General features: G+C 40.6%; 1 protein-coding gene across 1 annotated transcript in view; it reads left to right on the top strand.

The window, feature by feature from the left end:
- The window catches only part of CPVL (carboxypeptidase vitellogenic like), a 114,247-nt gene that overhangs the window by 48,308 nt on the left and 42,877 nt on the right, over positions 1-23,062 (top strand). The window contains exons 10-11 of the mRNA XM_047096870.1: positions 3,858-3,956; positions 5,687-5,860. Of these exons, the coding sequence (XP_046952826.1) occupies positions 3,858-3,956; positions 5,687-5,860 (273 nt within the window). The remainder of the gene's footprint in view (positions 1-3,857; positions 3,957-5,686; positions 5,861-23,062) is intronic.

Raw genomic sequence — 23,062 nt, 5'->3', positions numbered from 1 at the left:
AGGGTGAAAGGATTGAACCGTTAGAATTTAAAATTAATATCAAATTTTACATCATGTGAGACCAATAAGCAAGTGAGATATTTGATGTGTTTGCGAGGAAGCATCCAAGAATTATCGATGTTAAGAGGAAAAACATCTGATTGGCCCTGAGGGATAAGGAAAGCAGAAAAGATGTCCATGATGCATGATGCGGTAGCCTGAGCACCCACAGGTTTAGTGAAACAGTTGACAAGTTCAGGTTATTCTTTGCATTCGGAGGTAATGAGGAGACGCCCTGTAAGGTTAGAGTTTCTGCCAAACTAGATTCATCAGGAAAAAAAATGCAGAAAGACACCAAAATACAGTACAAAACAAAACGAAAACAAAAACAACAACAAAACCTGAAATCTTTGAAGGTATGCAATGTCTCTGTGACCATCGGTCCAATATTTGGAGTGATGAATTAACAAAAAAACCTTTGTTTTTTTCAAGGGAAATAGATAAAATGGCACTTGGGAAAGTAAGCAAGTACTCGTCAAATGTAGAGTAAGAAATCCTGAGACCCGAGAGAATACAAATGTCAAAATCACAGGCCTAAATAATAGAGCCTGTTTGATGCTCTGGTCCCTTAAAATGATTTAGTTAATCAAAGAGCAGTAACTCAGAGCTGGAGGGAACTTTATAGATCATCCTCTGCCCTTACACACACACACACACACACGTCCACACTTCCTTGGGGAGGAGGCTAAGGCCCAGAGGGCCTGCCTTTAATTGCCAGAAGCCACTTAATAGATTCTGGAAGGCCTAGAGCTAGAATCCACCCCCGCCCCAACACCATTCCCACCCCAGTATTTCTCCTGTGGCTAACTTTCAGGCAGTCTATAAAAATCCTGGGACAGGGGCACCTGGGTGGCTCAATCGGTTAAGCACTGACTTCGGCTCAGGTCTCATGATCTCGTGGTCTGTGAGTTTGAGCCCCATGCCGGGCTCTGTGCTGACAGTGTGGAGCCTAGAGCCTGCTTCAGATTCTGTGTGTCTCCCTCTCTCACTGCCCCTCCCCTGCTCATGCTCTTTCTCTCTCAACGATGAGTAAACATTAAGAGAAATTTTTTAAATAAAAAGATAAAAATAAATATCCTGGGACATTTAGACATTCTGCAAGGTGCACAGTGGCCCGTCTCTGGTCCTGTATTGTCTCCCTTATCATGACAATGTTCTGGATCACAGAGTTCTTTTTGTGAAGCAAGTTTCAACCAGAAACTGGATTTCACAGGTCTGGACCACCCACCTTCTTTATTTGTTTGATAACAAATGATTTTTTACTCTGAAATCAGATCCATGCTTAAGGATTGAATTCATCTTCCGTTGGCGTTGATCATTTCTAAAGATAAATACCCCAAATGCTGCTTCCATTCAGGACTACTGCTGGCCTACAGTGTTCCCTCTGGGTGGACAATTTAGAAAAAGGCGTCTCCCTCTGGGCTGACATAGTCCTATGGATTCAGGGCTTGGCAAGTGGACGCCACCATTGTATGAGCTGTCTCATACGTGAGCCATGAGATGGCTCACACAATGGCTGTTTCTCCAAATGCAGCCCAAACCTAGTTATCCAGCTTGGCAACAGAACTTTGGCTGGTTCTCCGGCCCTTCTCACCCCTCCACCAGGCATCCCCATGACGTGCACAATCTGCACAGCCAGAGCCAGTGGTCCTGAGCGACCGTGGCATTGCTGGAGCATACTTACTGCCTCCTCTCCTTTCTACAGCGATGATCCTTTTCATACATGGTGCCTAGGCCTGTGGCCCCAGTAACTTGGATTAATTAACTTTGATGCAGAAAACTAATCGAATACAATAATAAAATTTTGTATTAAACCCAAGAGCATGGCCAGAAAGAATTGAAGACTACGAGAGACCTCAGTGTGACCCTTGGGGAGCTAGGGTGTGTGTGGTAGAACACATGGGCTGAAGAGGCGTGGCCTGGGCTTGAATCTCAAGTCTGACGTTATTAGTAAGGCGTCCTTGGCAAGTGGCTTAACGTCTGTGTGCCTGTTTCCTCCCCTGTAGAACTAGGATAGTGGTAACCTATATTCTTACCTTGTAAGAAAACCTAAAATCGCACCTGATCGTCGATTTTGAAAATGTGCCGAATTCATCCTTTTACAAGAGCTCCTTACAGACTCAATTTCCTCATCCCAAAACGTCCCAGTGTTCTCAATCTCTTTTATGACAATCCCTTTCATCTTCTTGCCCTACCCCACAGCCTGCTTCAGCCCTGCTGCTGCCGCTCTCACCCCCCCCCACCACCACACAGGGGCTGGGTTCTTTCTTACCTACTCTGTAAGGCACTTGGTTAGGAGGTTAGAGGGGGTGTCCTTGCTCCTCAGTGCTACTTCCAGATCATATCCTTCTGGAAGCTCTGAGTGTTGACTCTCATATCCTCACGTGATACCACCCACCACTTTTTTTTTTTAATGTTTATTTTTGAGAGGTGGGGGGAGGAACAGAGAGAGTGGGGGGAGACACAGAATCCGCAGCAGGCTCCAGGCTCTGAGCTGTCAGTGCAGAGCCCGACGCGGGGCTCAGACTCACGGACCACGAGATCATGACCTGAGCTGAAGTCGGACGCTTAACTGACTGAGCCACCCAGGCGCCCCACCACCCACCACTTCTTGTTGTAGTTACCTACAACCCTCTGGCTTTCTCCTTCTCATCCTCTGAGTATTGTAGCTCCTGCCTCACTGTCCTTCTCTCTCAAGGGTATCATGCTTGCCATTGTTTCTAGTGATCACAGTATCCACATGAATGACCCTTTTAATACCTGGCCCCTTAGCTCTTTAGCTTCCTCTCTTTTAGTGATCTTGTTCTCCTCTTTACCTTAGCTGTTCAGTCCCCCTCCCAAAAACAAATCTGAAAATCACTCCACGATCTCAGATTGCCATTGTGCCAGCTCACTTTTCTGAATATACAAACTCAAATAACCGTCCTGCAACCCCACTGTCTTCCGGTCCATTGATCCTACTACAGTTTCATGATCCTTAACCCCTCTAAATCTTAGCTTCTCTAATTACCCGACTGAAATTCAAGGTCAGTCCACCTCCTTTGGCTGGACCGCCATCCTGGCTACAAGTGCCACTCTAGCACCCCACGCCTGCTTCTGTGCAGCTGCACGTGACTGGAGAAGAGCACACAACCACTGCTCTCACCTCCGGTGATGACCACTTTTTAAGGTCAGGAGTCCAAAGGGAACTTCCACAAACTCCAAGCACCTGCGCATTTGTCCATAACCTCTGCCCTCTCTCCTCAAACTGTGGGTGAGTGGTCAGCCATCCGTGTTACGGCTGTCCTTCCCGACAAGCTCACTCCCACAGTCGGGCCTTTGGGCTCACTGTTTCCCCTGCCTGGAGTGTTATTTCCCTAGATGTCTCCATGGTCCACTTCCTTCCTTCCAACAGGTGTTTACTCAAACGCCACTTTCTCAGTGAGACCTCTGTTTCCTCCTCCCCGCGGCATCCGTGCTTACACACACACACACACACACACACACACACAGGCCCACACACCCCCATGACATTCCCTACTCTTCTTCTCTTTACTTTTCTCCTTAGGACTTCTCACGCTTACCTTACTGCATGTTTTTCCTATGAATGCTTGCTTATTGTCCTCCTCTAGAATATAAGCTACATTAGGGAGGACTTTTGCTCTGTCGTGTTCACAGGGCCGTGTCCCCAATGCCTGAGACAGTGTCTAGCACAGAGAAGATGTGCAATAAAAGGTTGTTGAACAAAACAATGGAGGAGTGTCAACGCAATGACAAATGTCTGTACGTTTTTACCTACCCTGATGTTTTCATTGTTTCTTCCCTCTCTCCCGACCTAGGTACTGGATAAACTACTAGATGGTGACTTAACAAACAGCCCTTCTTACTTCCAGAATGTCACAGGATGTCCTAGTTACTATAACCTGTTACAGTGCAAGGTAATGAGTGCAACAGTTTACAAACTATACTAGTGTTTGCTTAAACCTTTTGGTAACACCAAACGCCCTTCGACTTGAGAAATACTATAGCTGGGAAGGGGGGTGGGAAGGAGGGGGGGTAGGTGATGGGTATTGAAGAGGGCATCTTTTGGGATGAGCACTGGGTGTTGTATGGAAACCAATCTGACAATGAATTTCATATATTAAAAAAAAAAAAGAGAGAGAGAAATACTATAGCTGACTTTATACTAGATAAATATGTCCTAACTGTAGTGCATTATTTGGTCTACTAATCTGTAGGATTTTTTTCCCCCACTGATGTTGTATATGTTATAATCTGACCATCAAGAATGTATGATATTCCAGATAACTCAGAACAATCTCTGATTAACAGTTTCCCCCCAGTAGAACTTGTGATACAAAAGTTCTTTTGTCAAGGATAGGCCAGTATTGCAGTTCTGGGTATTAGGTTCCAGAACGCCAAGACTGTAGTGAATTTCTTGAAAGTGTCCACATTATTTGTTCTGTACTTAAGGCAGCTTGGATAATCAAAACTGCCAAAGCCTTTATGAAAATATTTGCTTTGTTTTACTTTTAACTTAAGAAGGTTTGTGCGCTTAGTATGGCCCTCACTTCAAGCTCTCTGGAATATTTCTTAAAGTATTCAAGTAGTTTTCTTTCATAAAAGCAGGCCAAAGTTGATGTCTTTTGTGAAGAATTAATCAAATATAACCAAGGGAGCCAAAGTGGGGATTTGGATTTGTACAATCTTTGTCTAGTGTATATGACAATGTATCTTGTTTTTAAAATTGCCTTATTTATTAACTATTTCATAAATAAAATACAAAGCTAATTTCAATAGAATTTGCTAACCCTGTGGTTTTGGATCTAGAGTCTACCAAGAGGAAAACATATGGTAGGCAAGAGAGAAACAGAATGTAATTACATTTCTTTTTTCCTTACAAACTAATGTATTCAACAAATTAGCATAAATTGATGATGCACAAAATTATTGATCTCAAACTCTAAGTTTTTTTATGATTTTTGTCATTTTTTAAAATAGCACTTACTCCTTTGTCTTTTAGTATGATGAATATCACAGACTTTTCAATACCACAGACTTTTATGCAATATTTTTTTTTTAAATAAGGATCATGGGCGACTTTTCTTTTGTCTGATGTCCTTCATAAGGTATCATCTGTTTTTACACTTGGTATATTTCCCCCTTTCAATTATGGTTAGCTGATTATTTTCTATGTATGGTTTTAATAAACAGAAGAACATGCAAAAGAAAGCCCAGCTTTTAGTCCGCCATGCCACCACCCCGGCTCCTGTGGTCTATTTGACCCTCCTCCTGAAGAGCCTCCGACAAGAAGCAAATGGCTTTTGATAATCTCACCTCTTCCGTTTTTCCGGTCTTGGCCTCAATCGGGGCTGTTGATTGGAGTCATAGACTGCAGAAGTTTCGTTACTGAGAAAGGAAAATCGAGCATTTGCAAATTGGCTATTAGGCTCTGAAGGTATCAGATCATCCAGTTTTATTGTCAGTAACATTTAAATTACCTCACAACCCCCAAGTTAAAAATGTCAGGGTGGAGACCAGAGTTAACAGCCATGTCTCATCTTGTTCATGATGGTTTATGTTCTGAGAAATTTGAAGCTTTCCCAGCACGTTGTTCCTGTCACCAAGTCATGTTCTCTGATATTTTTCTGATGTCTCCTTCCGCCAGGAACCCGAGGACCAAAATTACTATGGGAAATTTTTGTCCCTCCCACAAGTGAGACAAGCCATCCACGTGGGAAACCGGACTTTTAGTGATGGATCCCAAGTTGAAAAGTACATGCGAGAAGATACAGTAAAGTCTGTTAAGCTATGGTTAGCTGAAATCATGGATAATTATAAGGTAAGAGGGTTACTTCTTTTACTGTTGATTTCAAGAACTTTTTAGATTATCTAGAGCAGAGGTGACTTTCTTTTGTTTGTAATTTGACGTCCGCCATGTTTTTATCTTTAAGATATTTTACAAATGTAAATAACAGCTCCCCTACTGTTTGATTTCGTTGAATTAAGTTTTTTTTTCCTTCTAATTAGATCACTGTCCCCTGATAGTTCCTGAAAATGGAATTCTCTTTGGCACATGCCACCTCTCATCATTTCTTGAGAAAAGAAGTACAGCAGAGCCAAGAAGTTGATTGGCCTGTGGAAGCCGGTTTTGCCTTATTGCCTGCTTTATAATATTAATCCCCACGAAGTCAGGAATAAATGCAGCCAACTGGTTATTCCAAAAGATGCATTTTACCTAATAATTGTATTCATTCCCATTGCTTAGCCACCATTTTTTCAGTATCTACGTTAAGCCCAACAGCGTGCTAGGCTGTCAAGTTGAAACAATGAATGAGAAAGAGTCTCTGTCTTGAGGAGTGTAAATTCAAGTACTTCGTTGTCTGAGATGTTCTGCCTTATTTGGTGCTGGATGTACTAAAGGAAAGTGAAAGCGTGAAGCCCTGAAACTTCAGGCAAAGGGGTCATGGATCCTAGAATTCTCACCGTGAGGGATGGGCACCAAGAGCAAGTGATGGAGGGAAGAGTCATCCTGTGAATTTCTTTGCTGCTCCTTTATTCTCACTTCCTTCTCTGATCTTCTTGGGCTCTTATCATCTGTCCCAGGCGTGGTATATGGGCCAGCTCTGCAGGGTAAGTGTGCTCATGATCGAGATCACCACCCGAGGTGATCCACTTCCTCTCTATTTCCTGGCAGATGCAAGAGTAATGTTTGAGATAAGCCAAAAACAGGGCAGCTGGTCTCCAGCACAAATTGTATAAATTAGAAAAAAGGCAACCTCACCTCAGGATACTTTAGTTCCACTGGTCAAAAAATTCTCCAAATATATTGCTTTAATTTGAGCCAAACCCTTTACGACCATTTTCTGCATGAGGAATACACAGGTCTATGATGTCTCTATTAGGAATACTTTCCCTCAGGATTATTCACGCTACAGCTGTCATTACTGTGTAAGGGAGTCCATCACCACACGTACCCTTACTAGATTATGTTTTGAAATATGCCAGACCTAGAAGGCCCCATTTTTTTTTTTGATGATTTGAGTCCCTAAACATACATACAGCCTTTACTGAAAATAATCCAAGGCCGATGCCATGCAGTCTACAAATGCATTACAAATTTGCAGAACTTTATGAAATGCTTTCTAGGAAAGAAAGGGTCTGGCTGGATGAGGTCAGAATTTCAACCGTCCTAGTGTTTGGTTCTTTTGGGGGGTCCTTCATGCTTGCCAGTTGGAGACTTCTCTGCACACCTGTTTAAAGCACTTAGCTGGTCGTCCTCTTCTGCAAGCTCTCAGACCATGTTGTCTCTACAACTATGGGCACACTTAGAACACTGGACTGCCATTACAGGCTGTCATTTCCAGCACTGGAGCAGATCTAAAGAATGAATGAATGAATGAATGAATGAATGAATGAATGAATGAAAAATAAGTTCCATAAATTAGTGATACATCAAAAATATATCTTATGAACTTTTCCATAAATCATTAGATTTTATCTACAAATTTATTAGGCCATAAAGAGCTGAACGCTTGTGTTTTCAAGGCATAAACAATAGACTATAATATAACATCAAAGAATGCAAAGTGGGTTTTTTTGAGGGGAGAGCAAATAAGGAAGTTTGTACATTTTTTGTGCCCTTGGGAGATACATTTTCTCACTGTATACATTTAACTAGAATATGGTTCTTTTCTCAACCACGTGAGGATAGGGTGGACTGTGCATCTCCCCTGAGAATATAAACTCTCCTGATATTGGCTAATTGCCATAGAGTATCCGTGGAGTATCCATTTATCTTAACTGATAAAGACTATATTGACTAAAAACAACCCAATATTTTGATATGTAGACCTCTCTGTCCTTGTTTCCCATGTGTCTTAAACCAACCAATATAAATTTTAATGAAATCAGAATATTTTTGAGACTTGAAGCTCTGAATAAGTTGTTAGATAAAAAAGAGAATAGATTAGTGGTACAGATAAACCATGTTTCCATAAAGAAAGAGAACAAGGGGCGCCTGGGTGGCTTGGTTGGGTAAGCGTCCGACTTCGGCTCGGGTCACGATCTCACAGTCTGTGAGTTCGAGCCCTGCATCGGACTCTGTGCTGACAGCTCAGAGCCTGGAGCCTGTTTCGGATTCTGTGTCTCCCTCTCTCTCTGCTCCTCCCCTGTTCATGCTCTGTCTCTCTCTGTCTCAAAAGTAAATAAGCTTTAAAAAAAAATGTTTTTAAAAAGATAAAAAAAAAAGAAAGAACAAAATGTGCAGACTACAAAATGGTGCTTCTAAAGCAGACTATGTATTTTGCTACAGCTGAGGTTGCCTCCAGGGCAACGATGATCTTTGGCTTGTCTGTTAATGGTGGTGAACCTCAATGTATATGCAATAGAATCAGAACAACCTACGTTGGCTTAAAACATTAGTACCCTCAAAGTTATATTTATGCAAGTCTCAGTGCTAATTTGTCATAGAAAACAGTGCACATGTTTCTATTCATAGGAACTTGGAGGTCTTTTTCTGGTATTAGATTCACTTTAGGCAACACGAAGTATCTCTGATGGACTGAGGAGACCTTCGACAGTTTCTGGGAACTAAGAACTCCTGGCCACATCAGTTTCTGTGTGGACTGCATAAACATATAATCATTTTCTGGCAATGCCTTACAGGGAATGTGTATTCAAAGTCATTCTCTTTCATTAACTTCAGATCTTTGGGCAGTAAATTGAAATATATTAGCAGTTTTCAAAATAACTAGGAAGAGAAATAATCTCTTGGACTATTGGAATTCTTCGTGATTAAATCGAAGTCACAATATTATCAGGAATTTTAGGAGTCAGCTGTGTTGTAGAGAATGGTGGTTATGAGCATGGGTTCTCAAATATTTTGAGTTTGAATTCTGGTTCCCCATTCACTGGCTGTGTCCCCTCGGAGGAAGATACTTAAACTCTCTGTTCTTCAGCTTTCTCATCCATAAAAGGAGAATAATCATAGCACTTGTAGGTGAGTTCTTGTGAGAACGTAAATAGATTACGTATGTGAAAACACTTAGAACAGTGACTAATGGTTAGAAAGTACTTGAAAATATAAGCTATTATCAATGATGTTCAACAAATTTTAGCAAAAGTCCTTAAGCATGTGCTATATATAAAAGTTATATAGGAAACCCTGGAAAACACAAAAATAAGAAAGACTTAACAGACTTTTGGTTTCTAGTCCAGCATGTAAGGAGCTTAGAAGTTACCACTCGATCCCAAGAACAAGTAAAAAGTTAAACAAACTGAAAAGTCAACAACTCTTCTTAGATCTGTGAGAGAAGTGAGGTCAGAGGGCAAACCACTTCTCCACAAATTAGAAAGAGGCCAATACCACAACTTAATCCAAGCAGAAACTTCCATAGGAACCAATGCCAGGGTAGGAAAGCCTGCACTGTAAGTTTTTACAATAAGAAAATGAACAACCCCATTAAAAAAAAAAACAGTCAAAGACTTTAATGGACCCAAGTCTTTTTGTTTTTTAATTAAAATTTTTTTTTAATGTTTATGCATTTTTGAGAGTCAGAGAGAGGGTTTGAGCGGGGGAGAGGCAGAGAGAGAGGGAGACACAGAATCTGAAGCAGGCCTCTGGCTCTGAGCTGTCAGCACAGAGCCTGACCCAGGGCTCAAATCCATGAACCATGAGATCATGACCTGAACCAAAGTCCAATGCTTAACCAACTGAACCACCAGGCCTAGTCTTAAGACCTTCACCTCACTCAAGAAGATATGCAGGTGGGATGAACGCATATGCAGACATGTTCAACATGATATATGCCATTAGGGAATTGCAATTTAAACCATAAGATACCACTACATACCTATTAAAATGACCCAAATCCAAAACACTGACAACACCAAGTGCTAGGGAGGATATGGAGTAATAGGAACTCTTATTCATTGCTGGTGGGAATGCAAATTTGTACAGAACCTTGGCAGTCCATTTGTGTGTTTGTTGTAAAACTAAACAACTCTTACCGTATGATGCACTAATCATACTCTTGGGTATTTACCCAAGTGAGTTGAAAACTCATGTCCACACAAAACCCTTCATGCAGATGTTTGTAGCAGCGTTATTCATGATTGCCAAAACTTAGAAGCAACAGGTTGCCCTTTAGTAGGTGAGCAGGTGACCTGTAGTGTAGACAATGGACAGTATTACTCAGCGCTAAAAAGAATGAGCTATCAAGCCATGAAAAGACATAGAGGAAACTTAAATGAAAGAAGTATGAGAAAGCTACATACGGTATGTTCCAACTATATGAGATTCTGAAAAGGACAAAAGTATGGAGACAGTAACGGGTTCACTTCTTGCCAGGGGTTAGGGAGGAGGGTGAGGTGAATAGGCAGGGTGTAGAAGATCTTTAGGGCAGTGAAACTATTCTGTATGATCTTACAGTGATGGAGACATGTCATTATACATTCGTCAAAATCCATAGAATACACAATACTGCAAGTGAACCCTAATGTAAACTAGGGGCTTTGAGTGATAATGATGTATTAGTGTAGGTTCATGTGTTGTAACGAATGTACCGCTGTGGTGGGGGAAGTCGATGGTGGGGGAGTTTGTGCGTACGTGGGGACAGGGGATGTAATGGATTTGTCTGTTGTATTTTGCTGTATGCCAAAACTGCTCTAAGAAGGAAAGCTTACGAGTTAAAAAGCGAAAAGACTTGATTGTCTGCCTAGTGAAAAAGATAGTTACCAGTAGAGTTGATAAAAGGTAGACTCATTTTCTGCTTCCAGCACAATGATAAAGTAGACACTGAAAGACCCCTTCGTTGAAATAAAACTAAATTCAGAGCAAATTACAACAAACGTGATTGCGATGCTTTTAACCGAAGGAGACCTCAAAGCGAAAAACAAAACAAAACAAAACGGAAAAAAAAAACCAGAAAAGAAAAACAAAATATTTCAGATTTTTGTTAGCTAAGTTTGACACAAATGTAATCTCATAATCAAAAATCACCCAGTGTGCTGGGAAACAGGCTACCCATTGCTAAGGATAAGCGGAAGCAATTATAAAATGTGGAGCTATCCAAGGCACCTCCGATGTAGGAAATATGAGGCACAGAATAAAGAATAACTAGGTATGAAATATTTACACGCATAGAAATGGAGTTTAAAATAAGCAGTGAACAAGGAACCATCAAGTAGGGTTAGGCCAATTTGAAGGAGAACCAGTAAGAGCTGTTACAAATGAAAAATACAGTTGTTGTGTTTAAAGCCCAGTGCTTACGATAAAGAACAGATTAGACATTGCTGCCAATAAGATTCACGGGTTAGAAGAAATTAACCAAAATGGAACACAGTAAGACAGAGAAGAGTTGAACAATATGATTAGTGAGCTTGATTTAATGAATGTATATAAATCTCTAAACGTCATAATCAGCAAGTCTCAAATATTTTAAAGAATTTGCATCATACAGCCCATATTCTCTGCCCATATACAATTAGTTTAGAAACCAAAAATAACAGTATACGTTAAAATGTCAAAAAATACAAATGAAAATATAAATCTGTGTAACTGAGGTATCAAAAATGTAACGTTCAAAAAAGGATGAAAACTACATGTATAGTGATTTAAAACGTAATGCAGTATCACTAGAAAAAAAACTTATGGCAACAAATTTTAAGCAGATAAAATGGGCAGAATTCTTGGAAAATAGAATTTACAAACACTGATTCAAGGAGAAATAGAAAACCGTAATAGTCCTTAACCATTGAATAAATTGAGTCAATAGGTGAAAATTGCACCACAAAAAAACACCATACCGACATAAATTCTGCCTTTCATGAAATAGATTAATCCAATTTTATACAGACTTTTTTACAGAGAACAGAAAAAAAGAAAATATTACTCAAATTGTTCTAGGGCACTATCATGTTGTTATCAAAAACATTTAAGGAAGAAGATGGAAAACTCTAGAACAATCTCACTTACGGGCATGTATGTAAAAATCCTAAACAGGATATTAAAACAACCTGATCTACCAATGAATAAAAAAGGTCAAGTTTAGTTGATCCCGTGTATACAAGGACACTTTTGTATTAGAAATTCTATCATAGGGACACCTGGGTGGCTCAGTCGGTTAAGCAGCCCACTTCAGCTCAGGTTATGATTGCAAGGTCCATGGGTTCGAGCCCCACATCGGGCTCTGTACTGACAGCTCAGAGCCTGGAGCCTGCTTTGGATTCTGTATCTCCCTCTATCTCTGCTACCCGCCCCCACCCCCACTCACACTCTGTCTCTCTCCGTCTCTCAAAACTGAGTAAACATTAAAAATTTTAAAAAAAGAAAAGAAATTCTATCGTAAAATTCACCACACTAAAATTTTAACTTTTTTAAATGTTTATTTTTGAGAGAGACAGAGACAGAGTGCAAGCAGGAGAGGGGCAGAGAGAGAGCCTGAGATGCAGCTCAAACTCACAAACTGCAAAATCATGACCTGAGCTGAAGTTGGACACTTAACGGACTGAGCCACCCGGGTGCCCCACCACACTAAAATTTTAAAAAAGAAAAACATTTTTGTTTCATCTAAATAGATGCGAAAAGTGGATTTGATAGAATTAAAATGCACTTACGATAAGATTTTTGGCAAACTAGTAACAATATCTGTATTAGTTTCTTATGGCTACTATAATACCATTACCACAGACTTGATGGCTTAAACTACAGAAATGTATTTTCTCATAGTTCTGGAGAATAGAAATCAAAGTGTCAGCAAGGACCCATTCCCTTTAGAGGCTCTGTGGGATAATACATTCCTTGTCACTTCCAGTTTCTGGTGGCTCTTAGCATTCCTTGGCTTGTGGCTACATCATTCTAATCTCTGTCTCTGTGGTCACATTGACTTCTCCTGGTCTATGGTCAAATATCCTTCTGCCTCCCTCTTATAAGGAGGCATTTTAGGGACTGCATTTAGGGACATTCTGGATAATCCAGGATAATCTCCCGAAATGCTTAATTTAGTCACATCTGCAAAGTTTGTCTTCCTCCTTTGTTCCTTCGTTCCTTTCTTCCTTTTTTATTTGCTACATAAAGTAACATTTACAGGTACCAGGGATTAGGATTGAGTATCTTTGAGAAGGGGCGATTATTCAGCCTAGCACAGTATGAGACTTCCTTGACTTGATAAAAAATCTACCAAAAGCCTACAATAAGGATTATTCTGTTTCATAAAACAGAATACACATTGCTTTAGAATCAGAGTCCATTATGGTATAAACAAATGAATTAAAAAATGAATGGAGGGATATTCCCATTACTAAATGTATAAGGAATAATGGAATCGTTATTTGGCAAATAGTACAGTAATAGTTGTTTCAGGCAAGAATCACTAATGGATGCTAAATTCAGTGAGTGAAACTATGATGAGAAACAGGGTATCAATGTCGTCTCAAATATTCCCCTTCAAAATATTTATGATGAAAGGAAAAAATTAGTAACTTCACAGTAGAGAAACCTGGCATGTAGGAACCAAATGATCTCAGTTAACATTACCATTAATGAGACAGATCAATATTATATGCCTCTGATGTATTGTACTAAGAAGACACAATAACACTAATGTGATATTCTTTCAAAAAATGTCTAAGAGGAATTTGATCATGAGGAAACACCAGGCAAACTAAAATTGGGGGACATTTCACAAAATAATTGCTAGTACTGGTCAAAAGGTCACGAAAAACCAAAGACGAAGAAGGAGAAGAGGAAGAGGATGAAGAGAAAGAAGAGGAAGAAGGTTGAGAAAGAAGAAGGAGGAGGAGAGAGAAGGAAGGAAGGAAGGAAGGAAGGAAGGAAGGAAGGAAGGAAGAGAGAAAGAAGAAAAGAAGACAAACAAAACCCAACCTGAGGGACTAAGGAGACTTGAAACCTAAATACATACAATGCATGATCTTTTATTGGATCTAGGACCCTAAAAAGCTTATTAGGTGACAAATGGAAAATTTTGAATAAAATCTGTAGAATAGGAAATGGTTTATGTCAATATTAATTTTCTGGCCTTAATGAGTTCATGGTGATTATGTTAGATGTTAATAATTTGAAGGCTACATAAAGGGTACACAGAAATTCTTTGTACTATATAACAGCTTTATTGAGGATACACTTCACATACTGCAGAATTTACCCATTTAAAATGTTCAGATCTGTGGTTTTTAGGATATTACCACTATTTAATTTCAGAACATTTTCGTCATGTCCCAAAAAATCCCTCATCTTTTAGCAGTAACGCCCACATTCTCCCTCTCTTCAGCTCCCAGCAACTATTACTCTACCCTTTCTATGGATTCGCCTATTTTAGACATTGTTCTATAAATGGAAGCCCGTAACATGTGGCCTTTTGTGACTGGCCTCGTTCACTTAGCATAATACTTTCAGGTTCATCCACGTAGCTTGTGTCAGTATTTCATTCATTTTTATTGCCAAATAATATTCCGTTGCATGGATATGCCCTCATTTTATTCATCCATTCATCAGTTGTTCCCACTTTTTGATTATTATGACTAATGCTGCTATGAGCATTCATGTGCAAGTTTTTGTGTGGACATGTGTTTTCAATTCTCTCTCAATTCTCTTGGCCATATCCATAGGAATGGAATTTCTGGGTCATGTGGTAACTCTACATCTAACATTTTGAAGAACTGCCAAACTTTCCAAAGTGCTGCGCCATTTTGCAATTTCCCCAGCAATGGATGAGTTTGAATTTCTCCACATCTTTGTCAACACTTTGACATTTTTAGTACGAACTATCCCTTTGTGGTTTTGACTGCCGTGTCTCTAATGACTAATGATGTTGAACATCTTTCCATGTGCTTTTCATTGTTCATTTTTGTAAATTCTTGGGAGAAATGTCTCTTCAAGTCCTTTACCCATTTATTAATTGAGTTATTTGCCTTTTTATTGTTGAGTTGTGGGAGTTCTTGATGTATTCTGAATATTAATTAGTCCTTCATCCAGCATAGGATTTGGAAATATTGTCTCCCATTCTGTGGACTGTCTTTCCATTTTCTTGGTGGTGTCCATTGAAGCCCCAAAGTTTTCAATTCTGGTGAAGTCCAATTTGTCTCTGTTTTCTTTTGTCACTTATGCTTTTGCTAGTATATCTAAGAAACCAGTGCCTAACTCGAGGTAACAAAGATTTATTCCTATGTTTTCTTTTGGGTTTTATAGTTTTGGCTATTTTTTGTCATTAAAGGAAATTAATAAACCACAGATGAATGCAACAACATAAGGACTCGTAGCTATGGAAGATACATACAGAACAAACCACGAACACCAAAATATACGCCAAAATAAATAATATATTATTTGGAGACATGTATATATGTAGCAAAACTTTTATCAAAAGTAAGGAAATTTTAAACCTCAACTTCAGGACAGTGGTGCTCTCTGGAGGGGTAGACAGAGGGTTGGCACAGAGAAGTGCTCTGGGTACATTCAATGGTATTGGTAACATACCAGTTCTTAGGATGGCTGGTGCATTTGTGGATGTCTGTTTATTATTACGCTTCCTAACCTCAGATACAGTATAATATATTCATATATATATATATATAGTATTCATAATAAAATTTTGAAGGAGCTAGACTGTGATTAGTGCTTTGCAGAGGTTTAATTGACCATGTTTTGAGCATATGGACTGCTTAGTATGGCCATGCCTTTAAACTCCTTCAGCATATGACAGAGATTTGCAAGACATTATCATGGAGGCAAAGACACACACCCATCTACTCTCAGAGACTTCCATCACTCTTCCTCACGGGTAGACATTGGTGACATAATCTGAAATAGCAGGTCATCAAAATAATCTTTTCCTGTGCTCGCTTCGGCAGCACATATACTAAAATAATCTTTTCCTACCTGGCCCTATAGGCCTATTGGTGGGCAACAAATTTACCTTACAAATCATATTCTAGTCCAGCTCCCTGATAGTGGTATCCGGGTGTGTTCAGTGTCAGAATTTAAATTTTCCCTTTCACTTCCAAAGCTATAAAATTCTATTTATCTCATCGACAATAAGCATAATTAGGGCAGTCATCTTACCTTCTTGTTCACCACTCTATACAAGACCTAGCACTGTGTCTGACATATAGCGGGCACGCAGTAAACTTTGATGATGAAAGAATTGTCATGGGAAAAAGGAAGTAAGGTCAAAAGGCTTGGCAGAGAGTAGATGTTGCTTCATACATTTTACTTCCTTTAATTTGCCCTTCTCTTACCATTGTGAAACTGCACTTCCTTGTTGGTTATGGGGTACATCGCTCCTTTTGCTTTAGAAGCACCTGGGGAGGCTTGGGGTGCCTGGGTGGCTCAGTCGGTTGAGCGTCCGACTTCGGCTCAGGTCGTGATCTCACGGTTCGTGAGTTCGAGCCCCACGTCGGGCTCTGTGCTGACAGCTCAGGGCCTGGAGCCTGCGTAGGATTCTGTGTCTGCCTCTCTCTCCACTCCTCCCCTGCTCACACTCTGTCTCTCTCTCAAAAATAAATAAATATTAAAAAAAAAGAAACACCTGGGGAGCCTCAAACAAAACAAAACAAAAACCCTAATCATGGCCCACTCCACCAAATGTTCTGATTTAGTTGCCTAGTATAGCAACTACCACATAGTGTGCAATAAACTTGGAAGGAAAGGCAGGAAAAAGGACAAAATCAGAGAAAAAAGACAGGTGGTTTGTTCATTTATATCATAATAGGTCTTTACAATGAGCTCCTATTTGATTTTAGTAACTGCAGGTAATTCACCGGTCTGATTGCCATTGATTATATTATGTGTATTATGTTCCTTCCTCTTTCAGCAGAATCACACACACACACACACACACACACACACACACACACAAACACAAATATGCTGTCATACATTGATTATAAGATGTATCTTGATTTTTAAACGAATAAAATGTGGTAGGGTGTGGAGGGTATCTCTAGAATCTAGGAAATGCAGCCCGTACTCTATAAGAGCTATTGGCTCTGAATACCTTGCTCTTTGTAGACCTATGCCCTGTCCTTAGGCCTTTCTGATAAAGAAATTACACTGTTCTTGTGTAATGATTCTTTAAAAATCTGAATATGTTTGGGGCGCCTGAGTGGCTCAGTCGGTTAAGCGTCCGACTTCAGGTCGTGATCTCACAGTCCTTGAGTCCGAGCCCCGCGTCGGGCTCTGTGCTGACAGCTCAGAGACTGGGGCCTGCTTCAGATTCTGTGTCTCCCTCTCTGTCTGCCCCTCCCCTGCTCATGCTCTGTCTCTCTCTGTCTCAAAAATAAATAAAAATGTTAAAAAAATATTTTTTATTTTTTTAATAATTTTTTTTTAACGTTTACTTATTTTTGAGAGAGAGACACTGCATGAACGGGGGAGGGTCAGAGAGAGAGAGGGAGACACAGAATCTGAAACAGGCTCCAGGCTCTGAGCTGTCAGCACAGAGCCCGACGCGGGGCTTGAACTCACGAACAGCGAGATCATGACCTGAGCCAAAGTCGGACGCTTAACCGACTGAGCCACCCAGGCGCCCCCCAAAAATATTTTTTTTAAAGAAAAATCTGAATATGTTTTTAACCTCCCTTTCTCTGTCTGGTTATAGTTCTTGCCTTCCACAAAATATATAAGCTATATTTTCAAAGACTAAATGTGCACGAGAGAGAGAATGTGAGGGGGAGTGTGTGTGTGGCGGTGGGGGCGGGGGTGGATTTCCTGTGTGAAACCATTATTTCAATGAACGGGAGTTCCAGCTCTATACCTAAGGGTCATTTGGATCCAAATCAAAGCAGTGACCTTGGATTTGAAGTTGCTTCTGTTGCTAAATTGGAAGACCACTGCAGTTTCAAGAGGTGCATCTCCAAATGCCACTTCTTACCTCCACATGCTTGTATTTTTAAAGGTTAAATTGCCCTGGGGTAGGGCTCAGTTTGCTGTGTTTGAAAGTTCATCTTGTCAGGAAATTGTAAATATAAAGTTACATTTCCCTGTCATTTATCATTCTGCAGCTCATTAAGTTTCAACTAATTGCATCTTCAGAATTCAGGACCTTAATGTTTCTCAGCTTTACCACCAGATGAAAAATCTTAACACCCAGGTCATTAGAGTTCTATTTACTTATCCTAGGCTATCAAAAGATCTTCGTTTAGAAATGGGCAGGTCCTGATTAGTGAATGTGAGTTAGAAATTTGAAAGGGAGATATTTCTAGCAAATCTAACTCATTTTAGTGGTCATTCTAATTGCTTGTGACATTTTCCTTAATGACATCTTCTGATGGCAAAATGGCTATGGCAACAGTGGCCAGGAAACTAGATTTGATAAATGTCTAGCGTCCAAGAAAACTTTAACACTTAAATGGGTCTGACTCTTCAACTTCTTAGTTGGACTCTAAGCTTCCACAAAGCATGATGGGAAAAGTCAGCCTTTGTTGACTGTAAGCCGCTGTGATCACTTTTCTTCCAAACCCTTTGAAGACAATGAAGGGATACCAGCACCCCTTCTATGAAAAGCTTCTGGAAGGAGGAAGTAGTCCCAGTGAAATACAACTAAAGAGAGGGAAGCTAATCCTGGGACATTTGTTTTATGTAATCGTAGCCTAGAGACAAGCAACCACCACTTTACAGACAAATAAAAATAGCATACATTTGAAAATCAATTTATACTGCAGAGTTCATTATGTATTCATTTTTCCTGTTTCAGTTATAATCCAAGTGCAAGAGTAGTACTAATGTTTTTATGAGCTGAACTTCTTCTGGGCTCCTTTAATTTTTAAGCATTTCAATGAATAGAAGGGAAAGAGAATACTCATAAATTATGAAACAGACTTTGATTTCACCCAAACTTGTCATGCTTTTGATACCTTTTCTTGTTTGTCCTTTAAATTTATGTTGGGACCAGGGGCGCCTTGGTGGCTTAGTCGGTTAAGCGTCCGACCTCAGCTCAGGTCATGATCTCATGGTTCGTGGGTTTAAGCCCCGGCTCAGAGCCTGGAGCCTGCTTCAGATTCTGTGTCTCCTTCTTTCTCTGTCCCTTCCCTGCTCACACTCTGTTTCTCTCTCTCTCTTTCTCTCTCTCTCAAAAATAAATGAACATTAAAAAATTAAATTTATGTTGGGATGAAATGTTTAAATGACAACCAACACATATTTTTATTTTCTTACTCTTTAAGTTGTGTGAAAATACATGCCATGTAAATTGGTTTGTTTTCCGTTGCTTTGCCTGGTAAGCACCGTAATCAGTTGCAAGGGCTTTATTTTGTTGTGTGAAGGTACCTCATGCTCAAAACTTTAGAAGGCACATTTGTGATTTATGGCGGTAGGAAAAGTAGAATTTAATCTGGAGTTACCCAAATACGGCAGGGGGAGGGTGGTATGAGGAGAAAGATAATAAATGACGATACCATTTGCTAGGTAGGGTCCAGGGATCTAAAAATCAATAAGCAAAGAAATGCATATTTAAATCCAGTTGCCAGGAAACCCAACTGCTGTGACATAAAGGCAATTATATCAGTTGACTTTACTTTGAAAAGATAAACAGGGAAAGAGTGAGGAGAGTAGTCCTTTCTGGATACAGTGAGGAGTATCTTTTGTGCAATAAATGTCACCACACGGCAGTAGCTTCCCCATCTGTAGTCCTCATGCCATAGTATAATAGGAGAAGATGCAAAAACAATGACGGAAATGTAAAACACCGGACCGTCGGAAACCGGTGTGGGAGGAAAATAGGAAAGCTTTAATTTTTTTTTTTAATTTTAAAAAAAGGAAATAAAAAAAAAATAAGCTCTGCTAATGTTTAGTAGGTGGATGGGCACTGGACACTTATGTGGTCTGTATGTTAGAGAGTCACCTAGCAGCTGTGACGGAGCCAGAATACAAAGCCAGTGTTTTGGTTTTTCTAACCTTCGCCATCATCACTTGAGCCCATTTGCCTCCAGGATCTGACTCCGGGTTTAGTGCTTTTTCCACGTGAGTTTCCTCTTCTGCCATCAGAATGTGACTTAATTCAGTGGCAGTGGACCTTGTCTATTGGTTCAAAAGGGGAGGCAGTGTTCGCGCCCTTCCTGCGGCCTGAGGAAACCATATTCGCAGCCTCTGGGAATTAGACTTATAGGAGTGGCTTTTCTGGCTCTTTGGACGAGTGCCTACTTACTCTTGTCCTCTACTAATATGAAGGCAAAGTAATCCTCATTTGCAGGGAACTGGAACTTTCTCAGGCTGGAAGGGAAGTTTGTGCTGGGAGAAGAGAATGTGGACAGGTTGACGCGTGTCAAAGGCCAGCCGGAACCTGAAGTGGACCGCACTTTGCTGAGTGTTCTACTCACGGGGTAGTGGAGGGCCTGCCTTGCCACTGTCCGTATTCCCTTTGGGAGTGTCTGAGCACTTCTGAACTGATGCCCGTTAAGGTCATTTGGTACTTCTCCTGTGACAAGACCACCCTGCTTTCTGTTAGTCTTTGGGATGGCTTCAGCAGGAGGTCATTTCTCTGCCCTGCCCAGGCAGAAGGGAGAGCAGGCAATGGTGACATTGCACGGTGGCAGGGCCTCCGCTTCCCTGTTTTGTCCTCTCGAAGACCTTGGTGGACCCACTCGATTTTGTGGCGGTGCTATTTGCTTTTGAACTTGAGCGACCGCGATGTGGAGGAGCCGGGAGCTGGAAGGGGACTCGAACGTGTCCCGTAGCTCCTGTCTTCCTGTAAAAACTGAGGCTGTAGGAACGACTTCTACTCCCGCCCATGAACTCTTTTCCAGTTTCCTTTGTCCCGCTCAATGAACTGCTGATTGCTCCTCTAAGAGTGGCTGTCCTTGGAAGTTGTGCCTGTCCTTTGGCAGCTCTTGACAAAGGGACAGATTTTCTTCACAGGGTATGCCAAACCCAAGGTATAATGGCGGCTGTCCAATAGAAATATAACGCAAGCCACATATGTAATTTTAAATTTTTCGAGAAGAAACATTAAAAATATATAAAGACATAGGTGAAATTAATTTTAATACCATTTCTTTACCCCAATATACCCAAAATGTTATCAACACGCAATCAATATTAAGAAATTATTGAGAGAGGCGCCTGAGTGGCTCAGTCGGTTAAGCCTCCGACTCTCGATTTCAACTCGGGTCACGATCTCATAGTTTGTGAGCTCGAGCCCTGCGTTAAGCTCTGTGCTGACAGAGGGAGGCTGCTTGGGATTTTCTCTCTCCCCCTTTCTCTGCCCCTCCCCAGCTTGCATATGTGCTTGCTTGCGCATGATCTCTCCCGAAATAAATAAATAAACATTAAAAAAGAAATTATTGAGATATTTTACATTCTTTTCTTTGTACTAAGCCATCACAGTTCCAGTGTGTATCTTAGACTTATAGCACATCTCAATTTAGACTAGCCATGTTTCAGCCACATGTAGCTGGTGGCCACTGTATTGATTAGTGTAGGTCAATATCTGTGGACTTAATTATTATAAATTATAGCATTTTTTATTTGTTCCATGGGGCTGTTTCTTGTTGCTTGGGTTGAGTGCAAATGTGTACTCATTAATGAAGTCCATTTAATAATGGGGAAAAAGGAAAGATTTGGTTCCTTGGCCTACCTTTCAGTAGAATAATAACATTGGCAAGCATGAGACAGTCTTTGGAGATGACCCTTGTTGTGATCTTGAAGCTGACATTCTGATGACCAGGAGGACAATTCCTCTCTCGAGAGGCTTGTCTGAGGGAATGGACAGTCCTGCTCCGGGAGCAATTTCAGTTCGTTAATCCAGTTATTGTAATGAGGGTCAGAGACGACTCTTAAGAGGTTAGGAAATCAGAAAAAGGCTCTGAGAGCAGACCCTGAAGAAGAAGCCGAGTAACGAATCCCCTCAAGTGGGCCCCCATGACTTTTCTATTCAAACTGGAGGAAATGCATTATTCTGGGTCATTATTAGAAGTAATTTTAAGTGTGCTATTCTAGGTAGTTAAATTTTCTTTCAAAGAGCTCAGGGTCGCAGTGATGGCTTGCTGGATCCTTTTCAAGTTGGCTTTGCTTTCTTGTTCCCCTCGCAAAGCAACTGAATTATTTAGTTAAGTTGCAAGAAAGCAGGAATCATTTTCTTTGGCCAAAAGACATTATTTGTATAATCGCCGGACACTCACTCAAACTTGTTTCTCCCCTTTCGTTTTTCTTTACTCGTCTTGGCAAAACCAGCTGGTAGGGGAATGGCAGGCACATGGGGGTGTTTATTCTAAGTTCATTTCCCCCTCTGTCTTTGTCTTCCCTTTTCCTTAAACCTGGAAGCAAATTACATCCCTTTTGAAGAACAGCTTGGTTGCAGAAGGGACTACTGTTTCATTCGATCGTTGCACAGTTTTCCACCAGTCCTCTCTAGGCAGGCTTCCTGAGCATGGCAGTCCTATATCCCCACAGAATCCCCAGGAAGAAGTAGGGCCAAAAGCACAAGCGGTGGGTAGGTAGGGTTGAGGCATCGTCCACGAAAGGATAACAACTCTGCCTCCAGTCGGGAACATTTCTTGAACGTTATACTCCGCAGCTGAAATTTAGTTTTTCTTTTGCAGTTGAGTTTTTGGGAAACCCTCGGGAATTCCCCTGTGTCGAAGTGGATATTAGTGAAGTTAATTCTCTTCTGTTCAGGAGAAAGGCACTGGTGGGTCATGCTAATTGCTTCAGGCAGAAAAGAACTCCCAGCTACATTGGAGTTTGTAATAGAAAAATGATAAGTAAGGCGGCCAGGAGAGGAAGTGTGGAGGGCTGCTTTGTAGGAGTTTCATTGATTTAGCATCTGTAGGGAAAGCTTCTCTTAAAAAAAAATTTTTTTTTATTAGTGAACAGGAGAACATTCAAAACTAAGACAGATAGCGGCCAACTGGGAATGCTGTGCAGCCTGGAATAGCTTAGGCTGCTGTTCAATCATTTCCCCAAACAGGAAACCACAAAATGTTAGAGATTAAGGTCACTAGATCATTGGGAAAAGAGCATAACTTTGTCTGCAAAGTATTATGATGGATTGTAAATGGGCCAAAATATAAGCATAAATCTTTCGTCTAA

Source organism: Lynx rufus, unplaced genomic scaffold, assembly GCF_022079265.1.
Source record: "Lynx rufus isolate CCGP_SWC_20201006 ecotype Redwood Valley unplaced genomic scaffold, mLynRuf1.p SCAF_4, whole genome shotgun sequence".
Classification (NCBI taxonomy): domain Eukaryota; kingdom Metazoa; phylum Chordata; class Mammalia; order Carnivora; family Felidae; genus Lynx; species Lynx rufus.
The sequence above is the reverse complement of the archived record's forward strand: the minus strand, read 5'-3'. Positions and strand labels throughout refer to the sequence as shown.